Source organism: Ornithodoros turicata, unplaced genomic scaffold, assembly GCF_037126465.1.
Source record: "Ornithodoros turicata isolate Travis unplaced genomic scaffold, ASM3712646v1 Chromosome131, whole genome shotgun sequence".
In the NCBI taxonomy this organism is placed as follows: domain Eukaryota; kingdom Metazoa; phylum Arthropoda; class Arachnida; order Ixodida; family Argasidae; genus Ornithodoros; species Ornithodoros turicata.
The window spans coordinates 241100-253124 of NW_026999308.1; the positions used below are offsets into that span (position 1 = coordinate 241100).

The following is a 12025-nucleotide window of genomic DNA, read 5'->3' on the forward strand; positions in this document are numbered from 1 at the left end:
AGATCAACATTTCTACAAGTCTGCGCACTGATGGGAAAGCATCCCTAATTGCATGCATGACGCAGATCGAGATCCAGTGGAGTACTTTCTATTGTATTTTCTCGGAGCACCCGATATCCTTCTTGTGAATTGAAAACAGGTGGTATAACGGAATTTCCTGCAGAAATAAGGGTTTTCCGTCCAGTTTGCCGTTCAAGTAGCGCGTAAAGACCCCACGGTGCTGCCGCGTATGTTGCCATGCTTTTCGGTTTCTCGGATGTATGTAGAAGACACTTGCAGTACTTCGGTGTCAAGGCACAGTATTTCGAGATATTCGTTAGTTCTGGTGCAATTGTCTGTCTGCCTTCCACACGCATTCTCTACCTCTCGGCAGCAAAAACCGTAGTATCCATCCGTAGTATCCGTCGGTTTGGAATTCACACATGAACACCTGCACGACGAAACGTTTGTTTCGGCTTACACAAGTGCTTCTCCCTGATACATGGGAATTTCACAAAGCAGTCCATGTTCACGGCACGGTGAGCTACTGCTGAGGACGAATGTGACTCCAACTTATCTCTGGACGAGGAATCTTCTGCTGCGAAGAACACACTTCCTACCACGCTAACGCACGAACAACAGTTCTGCGTGAGCGACAGTTCTCGAATGCGGAATTCCAGCGCACTCATGTTCAAGAGGCTTGACATTCTCGACGTAGAAAGTGGTCACAAATGCCCACTGCCATTTTCGTTTTCGCCGGATTAGCGCCCGGAAGTGCGCGTATTACATGCGTCCTCGACAGATGGCGCAGGGTCATGCAGTTGTTGACAGACTGCTCGGTTTCCTACTAGGTCCCCGGACATGCAATTATGGACAATTCGATTACACAAAAACTACAGTGATTTCAGCGGAGTCCTTTGATATTTGGACTTTTGAAGGTTCAAGCTTTTCGCTGAACATAACGTTTCGATGGGTTTCTATTCAATTTTCGGTCCCTTTAAGCTTGGAAGACACAACAAGAAGAAAGAAAACAAACGCGGTTGCCAAGCAGTGGAGTTGTGATGTTTAAGCCTTCCACACCTTTATCAGGGTGGAACACTTAAAAACAGTGAAGCGTAAGCGAATTGTGGAGGCAGAGATGTGGTCCTCACGCAACACGCTCAGGGTAGTCTTCACGGAGGCAAAGTCATTGCATGCTAATGATCAATGCTTATGGTCAGGTCTGTATACTCAAAATGCATTCTCTCTGTCTCTCAAAATACACGTCACTAGCGATTCTGACCATAGGGCACAAAGGGCTAGTCGTGAATAGTCCTCTGTGTCGTCCTCTGTGTCGAACTACGAACGAATTGTTCGAAACAATTTATTATAACCACGAGAAACCTGCATTTCAAACCGACCGACAGACAGAATGAATATTGACACTGGAAGCGATTCCACATGACCTGATTACAAAGGTGCATACGTGGTTCTTATACTTTGCGTGATCACGTTCTTCTCTCCGCGCAGGTGCTCAAGATCGCACAACCTGCTTTCAGTGCGGCAACTCCCTTTGCAGTTGGAGCGATGAGGACGACCCATTATCTGAACACGCCAGGTGGTACAGAGACTGTCCTTACGTCATTCTGCAGCTTGGTGATGAGGCTATCGAGAACATTAGTCGGGAACACAGCAATACACTTGCAGAGGTAATTTACCCTCCGCCTGCGATAAGGCTGCCCAACCTAGAGGAATCTAGTGAACCAAGCGCTTGTACAATCGCAACAGTGTACCGTGCTAATAGCATGAGGCACAAATTGTACGCAGTAGCTGAATTGGGGCAGGTTGCTTTGGGGTGTTTGTTTACATCCTTCTGTTCCTGTATTTGGTGGACATCTCCCCCTGCAAGCGCTCCTCCACTGTGCATACTGAACATCCTAAGTTATTTTGTTCTAAATTTCCTAAATATTTTTCGAATGCTTTACTTCGTTGTACACTGCACCTTCCCGTTGTTGTTTTGTCGTACGCATTTTCTGCATGCTTTCCTGCTGTGCATAGTGGCCGTTCCTGGTGGTTTTGATATAAAGCTCTCACTGAATGCTTTGCGGTTGGAACAACAACAACTTAATTTTGTCTCTGAAGAGTGGGGAGGTTCATCGCCAGAGGCGATACTCTACCAATTGCTGGTGGGGATGCAGGGAATAAAATAACGAGACCCTTCGCAATAACGACCGAAGTCCGATGGTGTCCAGAAATGTCAAAAGAGCTTTGAGCGCAGATTGTTGCTGGTCTGGATTGGGCCAGGGACCAAGCAATTTCGATAGGGAGAAGGGGCGAGAGTCTAGCTGACGAAGAGACTCGGAGATTGCGGTTCGGGAAGGTTGGTACTTGGGGCAATGAAGAACAATATGCTCCAGATCCTCAAGAGCACAACAGTGGCAGCAGGAGGGAGAATCAACTTGTCTCAAGCGGTAACGCACTGAGCTGTAAAGGCCACATCGAGGCGCGAGGGGCGTCACCAGGCGTCGCAGAATGGAACTGCGGCCTCCTGTCAGCACAACAATACTGGTCCGTTCCCGATACGAGACTGCTGCTTCTGCGGCGCTGTCGGCCTGCTTGTTCCCCACGACACCACAATGGGCTGGTACCTACTGGAGAACTAGCCTGTGGCCTGCTTCGTAGATAATGTGGTAACCAATTAACACATCTGTGACTAGGGGTGCGGAGGGACCTCGTATGCCGAAATTTTCAATTGCTTGAAGTGCAGATTTCGAGTCCGTGAAGACTGCCCATTCCTGCGGTGTAAAATCAGTCATGTGTTGTAAAGAGAAAAGGATGGCATAGAGTTCCGCAGCTGTGGAGGAGGTTGGATGTGAAAGGCGTCCTCCGTGCACTATGCCTTCGGATGGTATGACGAATGCTGAGGAGGACTTGTTGTTTCGGGATGCGCCGTCGGTATATGCTGTCGTAAACATTGAACACTTCTCAACTACCAGAGCATGAAAATGGGCTCGGAGGACTTGAGGGGGGACCTGATCTCTTCTTTCCAGAAGGTTTGGAAGACGTACAAAAGTGGGCGGTACCGGCAGAGACCAGGGGGCTTCGGGCGCTATAATGTCCTTAGCTATGAAGCCAGTGAGAGTCTGGTGTGTCCTCTGCGCTACTCGATAGAAGTCGCTTTCAGGGCCGTATCGAATTTCCCTGAGGAGCGGGTGGCGGGGAATGTGTGCACGCAAACGGAGGAAGTACCAAGCCGTTTCACGTTGACGTAGAACCTCAATCAGGAGTTCACTAGCTTCAGCCAGTACTTGCCGTGTTTCAGCCATCCTTGGAACTCCGAGGCAGCGACGAAGGCTTCGAGCAAACAAGAACCGAAGGGTATTTAACGATGATGTTGATATCCTGTGCAGTATAAGAAGGCTGTAAGGCACAGTCGCCCTCACCAACGCCGCGTGAACTGCGAGCAGGGAACGCTGATCGCAGCCCCACCCTGAGCAAGAAAGATGTTGAATTGCGGGGATCTATCGCTGCACTTTAGTTTCAAGGTGCTTAATGTGCCGAGCCCTGCGCAAGTCCGAGTCGATTACTACGCCAAGGAAGCGGTGGAAGCGTACCGGCTCAAGCTTCTTTGCACCAACCCAAAGAGGGAAATTGCGCGTTTAATTGCGCGGAAATTGACTTCGCGCGTGAAAGGGAGCTCGACACACTTTTCGGGTGAAAGGTCCATCCCAAGGTGCGCGAGGTACGCATGGACATTATTTAAAGCGAGTTGCAGACGGCGCTGTATGGCTGGGCGTGATTTTTCCTACTGTCCAAAGGGCGACGTCATCTGCATACACGGAAAACGACACTTTGCGAGGAATTACTGATTCTAGGCCGGTCATCACCACGTTAAAGAGTGTCGGGCGGAGAATACTTCCTTGGGGGACTCCTTGGGGAACAGGATACTGAGGGCTTTGGCCTTGGGACGTACGGAAAGCGACAGTTCAGTCCCTAAGGAAGTCTTGGAGCCAGATGAAGAGGCGACCGGATAACCCAAAGGAGCGCAAGGCGTGCAGCACACAAATGTGCGATACGGTATCATATGCACGCTTGATGTCGAGGAAAACCGATACGACGATCCGTCGATGGGCACGAGCATGTTAGACTGTAGAGACTAGGTCGAGAAGTGGATCCATGGAGCTTCGGTGGCGACGAAATCCACCCATTTCGTGAGGAAACTCACGTTGTTTTTCGAGCCACCAGTCGAGGCGATGCAAAACCATTCTTTCCGTCAGTTTCCCCGTACAGCTTGTCAGGCTCACAGGACAAAAGGAGGATAGGGCATTTGGGGGCTTGCCTGGTTTCAGGATGGGAACAACCAATGTCTCCTTCCATGTATATGGTAAAAATTCTTGTTGCCAAGACGTATTATACACATGAAGGAGAGCTCATTTGGTTTAAGTAAATATCACATTCACAATTCTCATTGACAGTGACCAACATTTCCCAATCCGAATCGACAATTTTGGACAAATACCATATTGAAAAGAACAGGTTCAAACGGTGAACGATAGTGGCAAAACTTACGCCAACGCTTCCTGTCCTCTTTCTTAAGTTCTCATGTTACGTTAGCTTTCATCCGGCGGTATTCCACAATGTCCGTAAGTTGCCCTATCCGACGAGCAGTTCTTTCTGCTCGGCGACGTAATGCTCTAAGGTGGGTAATTGCTGGGGAATGACCGACATGGCCTGTTACCCTCTTAGACATGTCCACCGCGTCCTGAATACCGCTGCTTGCGAGAGAGCCTCTGGGGAGGAGCCGGATGTTCTGAGGCCCGCACGAAAAAGTATCCAGTTTGTAAAAGAAATCAGTCCAGTAGTTGCTGAGAGGGGCAGTCTGTCGTGCGAAATATATAGAGGAAAATGGTCGCTACGTCTAGTGTCGACGTCCGTAGCGCACGACAGGTGGCGAATTATGTCGGTTGGATTTCCTCAGCGAAGTGGTTAGCTGCCCAGAACTGCACATAGTCTGATTCGTACTGGATTTATCTGTTGTCGCTGCCGTGTGTATGGTAAAAACACATCATGTTAAATTTGCTTCTAACAACAATAAATCCGGCTATCTGTGAATCACATGTAGAGGTACAGGGAGGACAGTAGTAACGACTAAGACAAAGAGAAGTTAGTATAGAGAATTTAGGAGGAACCGTGTGGGACATCGATCTGCGCAATCTGATCTCAGATTCTCAATTATCATGTGTCAATAGCCACAAACGCCGTTCTAGTAGGCGTCCCCCTCTGGAAAAGCAGTAATGCTACCCGTGTATCAAGCGTATCGAAGTGATTCTAACTATTTTGCCTTCCAGAGAAGCCTTGAAGAAAGGAGCAAAGCTGACAGAGCAACAGAGTTCTTGGTAGTGAACCTAAAATCATCATATCTTGTCCGCCGCCTGATTCTACAGGGCATCAACCCGGACATCGTGGAGTTAGCGATACGCGCAAGACTTAACAGCACGGGGTTGGTAGACGTGCTCGACGAGCAGGACCTACGGAGGGCGCTAGGTGAAGTCGTGTGTTTACCACAAAACGTCAGAACAAGGGAAGTTCCAAGTGAGTGCCGCGTCTATTTGCAAAGCGTAAAAGACACCATGATAACTTGCGGATGTAACTCTGCTGCACCAAACGTGGAAATACATAGAAAGAATGAAAGAAAGATGTCACTGAAAAGGTTAGCCAGCTGCAGGACTGGAACCAACATGTTCTGGATTGGCGGTCCAAGGCTATACCAATTGTGCTAAGCCTACACAGCTTCCCAAGGACTCCCAAGGGTGCGTCATTTGAACGAACAATCACATACGCTCACTTATTCATTTCACTTTCACTCTTACATGTTTTTCTCACCCGCACACACAATGATACGACGGCGCTACGCAAGCGGTATCTGTTGGACACGATAGTAATTGATGTTCTGAGTGTTGTGTTGTCCTTTATTATGTGTTCCAGCCTCAGAACATCAATTTTCGTCGGCAACATGGGAGGAACATGACTGTCGATATCTTCAGCATATAAGTCCGCGAGGTGTTGAAATTTCGTGCCGGACACAATGAAGCATGGCAATGTTTTAGCAACCTTCTGCTCGGCCATGCAGATTAGGTACCTGCTCGGTGGCTAGCGTGGCGTCGACGGTACATAGGGGACCAAATTCAAGAACCGATTGAAATTGCGTTATTTGGCACTAGTTTAAGTGTTGTAAAGTTGTCAAGACTGCGTCAGTTTACCTAATTATTCAGTAACCCGTAACTGAAGAACTAGCACGTTAAACGGGGGTAGCGCTAAATATCACGAGCGACAAATGTGGAAAAACGATGAATATTATTTGTGGATTGCTTAAGTGTTTCATTTGTAGTGTTTTTCAAGTGCTTCAAAGTATTTCAAGTGTTTCAGCGTATCCAATGAATTTATTTCATTACTTGGTATATGCTTGGCATCGTTCGTTTGCGCGCGTTTTGTCACGTCTCAGAAACGGTGTTTACTTACGATATAGGTCGTATTACAGAGCGGGTTTCTCGTGAAAGACGAAAGGTTTTCCGGAAATATCGGTAAATTGTTCTTCCATATTCCTCAGTGCAGAAAAAATCTTATCTGCGAGTCTGAGAATTAAGAACAATAGAGAACAATATATAGAACTGTATACAATAAGATGATCAGTCGACTTATCCCTTTTGTGTATTTTTGTTGCAATGACATGTGCATAACAGTATGTAGCTGCAAAAGAAAATTTAGGGTAGTGTTACAATTGATTGAGCCGCTACGGGAGGGCAACGAATGGGAAATGTATGTGGGTCGATGGGACAGACAGTCAGATCCCTCCGCTTTTCCACGCATATATTCAAATGGTGCACCTGAAATTTTGCTACGATGCGGACAGGAACATTTGACTTCCACTCGGAACAACACAGTCCTCCTACCTCACGTGACCGTGTCAGCAGTGTTACCGAGCGTTGTAGTCGAGGGAAAAAAAAATTAAAAATCGGGTGCACTAAGCTAATAAGTCGTATTATGCTGGTCATCGAGTACGTAATTTTCAAATTTGTGGTCGTTTAGGAGTACGAAAAAGTCGAATAAACTACTCCACTACAAACAGCTAACTTGGCATCGCCGTGGTTCTAACATTCAGGGAACGATAACGGACGTATTTTCGTTACCGTTTCTATTTTCATTTCTGCTATATTTTCGTTTCCGTTACTGTTTCCGGTAATGAAACGGCTGTTACAGAGCTGCGGGAGGACAGCCCACCCGGCTCCACTAGCACCTTGTTTTGTCCAAGTGCTGCTTCGGTGTCACGTGCTATTGAAAAATCCCGTATGAGACTCATAAGGTTCTATATCAGTTTGTATGGTTCCCATACATATTCGTATGGGTCCTACGTTAATACATATGGGCCGCGTATGAAGTTCTATGTACGCAACATGGCATTCTTACGGGTACCATACGGAGACATATGGAGTCAACATGATACTTATGTGGGCCTTGTATGAAGCGATATAGGACCGTATACCACATATACAGGGTGTCCACGCCAACTGTGAACATATTTTGTAAAGATATGTATAACACTTTTTTCCCAAGATGAAATCATTGCAATATAGCATATGCTGAAGGGCACTCCCTAGCAGGGCATTAGCTTCCCACTCTTCCGTTGGGGATGAAGGAAATACGCGTCTCCGAAGATCCGCAATGAACAAAATAAAGAAAAAAAAATGGCGTTCCTTCACGATTTTTTTGCGGGCGACCTATCGAACGGATTTTTGTTCTGAAAACGGCTACGATATCTGGTGACCGAAAGGAACAGATGTTCTCATTGGGACAACTTTGTAGCTTTTATAATTAAAAACTTAATTAACGAAAGTTAATTAAGACATTGCCTTTGGACTTGGCTAATGCCCTGCTAGGGAGTGCCCTTCAGCATATGCTATATTGCAATGATTTCATCTTGGAAAAAAGTGTTATACATATTTTTCAAAAATATGTTCACAGTTAGCGTGGGCACCCTGTATTTCCACCCGTATGAAGTGATACGGCAGTAATATGGGTTCCATACGACTTCGTGTGTGACATTAATAGTACAGATATGGGACCGTATGATGCATATTAGGATAGTGTGGGGGACATAAGAATCACATATGTACATAATCCGAAACATTGATTCTGCCACATAGATATGATTACAATTACGCCAAACTCATTTCTAAAATGGGCCATTGCCAAGTTCTCCGTTGAATTTTTTTATCCAGCAGAGATTATCTTCGTCGAGACTACAAAATTCTGTAGTATATTTTGAACTTGTTCTTTGGCATTATTCAACTATAAAGTTCGCATGTCGTCTTATTTTCTACTTCTAACGGAACAATAGCGTCACATTAGTATTGAGTGGCAGAAGGCACTGGGGGAGCGTCGGGTGACATTTGGAAGAAAGAACATTAAATTGCAATGTATCATTCACGTTAGAAGATTGTGGTAGCGACGGCAGATTTCGCATTGTCCAGACAAATCAGTCTTTATTTTCCAATGGAGTCGCTGGTCGCGTGATCTATTGTTCTTCATCCGACGCTCACTCTCATGCGGAGTGCAACGTCGGCACGTAGGGTGCATTTTCCGCACCCTTATCGCCTGATTGGATGGAGATGAATGGGAGAAGCATCCTGACTTTCTGTGCCATGAAACTTACGGTATAGACCAAGGAGTACAGTCTCAAACGGTATCTCAGCGTTACTTGCGCTCGACTGGAAGGAACGTTTCATATTGCCGATGCTCGTGGCAGTTGCTTATTTTATTGTAAATAAATTATGTTGCCACAACTTGATGTCAGGGCTTGTACCGGTGCTCCGGGCACGAAGAAGTGCACCGTAGGTTCCAATTTGTAGTTGCCCCGTAACCGATATACACAGCGATTGTTGGACATTCGTCTCTAATGTCATTGCATTGATGAACCACACTTACAGACGCACTGAAGATGCGACGCTTTAAACAAAAATAATTGTATCTTCCCAAACAATCGTTGCATATCTGCTGTGAAGATATCATTTTCATTTAAATCGAAGACACACCGTGACAGTGCACCAAGCAACGTGTTGTTCTTGAGCAATCGTCCCGTCTTCGTGACTTTGTAACGACGTCTTCGTGGTGTTGATGCTTTGCGGTTTGCAGAAAAGACTGTAAGGGAGGAGCCAACGCGGTATCCTGAGGACCCCAAAGTTTCAGAAAGTGCTCTCCTCTCTCTCTGAGTCACACTCCTTCTGAAATCACTCACAGTTTGAAAAATACCCTTTCATTTGAAATGTAGAAGAGTAGTATGTTCGTGCAATATTCAGCGGGCTGAATGAGGATTCTCAACCGCAGTTAGTAGGATCGTCGTAGACACAGAACCGTACAGTTTAACCTTTATTATTCGAACTTCTCCTACAGAAGCTGATACAGGTGACTTGAGCAAGTGCATCATCTGCAAGACAGGAGACAGACACATGATATTCCTTCCATGCAGTCATCTTGTCTCCTGCACTGGATGTGCCACATCCAGCACCGTCTGTCCCTTATGCGAGCGCAAGATCGCAACCACGAGGGAGGTTTTCTTGGCCTGAAAACATGGAAAAGTGATGGTACGTAACAGACCAGCGCTGGCTATTACGTGGCATTACACCTCTCAACAACCGACACACACCGGCGATGACCCGACATCACAGGAACACATCGAGAAAACTGACAGAGCTATTAGACAGGTTTAAACTCCGACGCGCGACTTGCAACGCGAACGGTGGATGAAGAACGTTCTCCGTTGGACTGCCACTAACTACCACAAAAAAAGGTTCGACGACGCCAGGGCACACCCGCGTGCACCTCTGACAGCTCTGATAGCTGACGATGTGCGAACTGTGCGTAGCGAGAGGTGCTGAGCACGCGGTACCACCACTGGATGTCGACTGCCTCACGACGTAAAGCCACGAATCATTATACATATTTTTCTTATTGCTATTATTATTAATTGGAGAGCACGACATTCCGGCGCAGGTAGGCTTTTATTGGGTAAGAACCTGTATACAGTGTGTCCCAGCTAAATGCGAATATATTTATAAATACAAATTATATATTAGGGAATTGGGGATATTAGGGAATATTAGAGAATTATATATTAGGGTGCAGGGAAGTGACACGATCTTGGGTCGGCACCAACAGTGCGTCTCGGCGAGACGCACCCGTGGAACATTGACGTCTCGCCGAGACGCACTGTTAGTGCCGACCCAAGGTCACTTGCCTACGACGCGCTGACGGGTTCCAAGTAGGATGAAACAGCTGTACTCGGCTGGGAGTGCACGATCAAATTGTAAACATATGCTCAATGTGCATCCATAGGGCAAGATCGTGTCACATGCCCCTACGCCGCGCTGACGAGTCCCAAGTAAGACGAAACAATTTCAAACACGTCTAGTGTCATTTACCCGTTTTTTAATGACTTTTATCCCCTCATTATAATTCACTGGCTTGCACTGTGGCATTGAGGAGTGCTCAGTCACGCCCTCAGGTGTATATCGCTCGCTGAGTGACCCCTGGTTTGCCAATTCCGAACGATGCGCAGCTACCCAGAGCTGACGAGCCGCAAACACGGCCAAACACGTGTCCTCTGGTGCTGTCGGATCGTTCCATGACTATCTATATATATAGATACTTATATACTACTTATACTATACTTATATATATATAATATGTATATATATATATATATATATATAGAAGTTCAAAAAAAGACGCGGAAACAGATTTTAGGGAAGTTAAAAACACTAGTTTATTACATGGGGAGACGTTAAAAAGAACTTTCTTTTTAACGTCTCCCCATGTAATAAACTAGTGTTTTTAACTTCCCTAAAATCTGTTTCCGCGTCTTTTTTTGAACTTCTGTAAAACTTCGTGGCCGTTTGATAATCCTTTTACCTCACCCTATATATATATATATATATATATATATAGAGAGAGAGAGAGAGAGAGAGGAAAAACCGAAGAAGGCGGAGCTTCCGCCGAAACGTAGACTTCCCCAGACCCTTAGTATAAATGCCAACTTAATAAATAACGTTCCCCCACTCCCTACTTCAGTCTTTGGTGTCTTTTTTCCTCTATCTATATACAACATCCTGGTCGTTCGAACCTCAATTTTTTAGCGTATATATATATATAGAACAAATAGGTTAATGTATCAGACGGCTACCAAGTTGAATGAAAGTGAAATAATAAGACTTGAACTACAGATTACAGGAACGTTAACAAAAACTAATTTATTTAATGGGCAATTTAACACATAGATTAAAAAAAGAATGGTCGTCGACAGTGGCACTGTCTTCGTCAGGACAAAGATGATGATTTTTTAATCTATGTGTTGAATTGCCCATTAAATAAATTAGTTTTTGTTAACGTTCCTGTAATATGTAGTCCAAGTCTTATTATTTCACTTTTATATATATATATATATATATATATACTCGTGTCAAATCTACGCCAAAGAAGCTGCTTGTCTCAGAAGATTCCTGAGCAGACTCTAGAGGTTGAGGAAACTGATATATCATTTGTTCTTATTTTCAATTCATTCTGGGTGTTGAGAACTATAGGTAGAAGTCATCTCGACGAGACAATCAGCCGGATCCCCGTGATACGTGACTGCTGGAAAACAAGAACCACACGACGTCGCCGATGGAAAGGAACGAGTTGTCTCCACGTAAGAAGACGTCCTCGCTAAAGTGCTGTCAATAAAGGACGCGGTGTTTTTAAGTCACAAACATTTTTTCGTCGTCTTTATTGATTTAAGAAGCGAGATTATTGGTAGGAAGTGCACCCCTTCTTTATCTTTTTGTGATATAAAGTTCGCACGAAATAAATGCCTAGACGACACCATCTACGTCACTGGAAAGCGTATACACGAGGGGCGTCAAACCGGGACTTTCTGTCTCCTAAGTGTACAAATGGCTCCCGCTACTTCTTTTTCATCGCGACAGGCCTTTGTGTTCACCTTGTAGTTCTCCAAAGTTTGTGCAAAACAGAAGAC

The 12025-nt window shown here is 45.5% G+C and overlaps 1 protein-coding gene across 1 annotated transcript in view; it reads left to right on the forward strand.

The window, feature by feature from the left end:
- Nucleotides 1–11729, forward strand: part of LOC135372205 (baculoviral IAP repeat-containing protein 3-like) — a 15933-nt gene extending 4204 nt beyond the window's left edge. The window contains exons 2-5 of the mRNA XM_064605886.1: nucleotides 1489–1667; nucleotides 5307–5550; nucleotides 9406–9596; nucleotides 11592–11729. Coding sequence (XP_064461956.1) covers nucleotides 1489–1667; nucleotides 5307–5550; nucleotides 9406–9578 — 596 coding nt within the window. The 3' untranslated portion in view covers nucleotides 9579–9596; nucleotides 11592–11729. The remainder of the gene's footprint in view (nucleotides 1–1488; nucleotides 1668–5306; nucleotides 5551–9405; nucleotides 9597–11591) is intronic.
- Nucleotides 11730–12025: the final 296 nt, after the last annotated feature.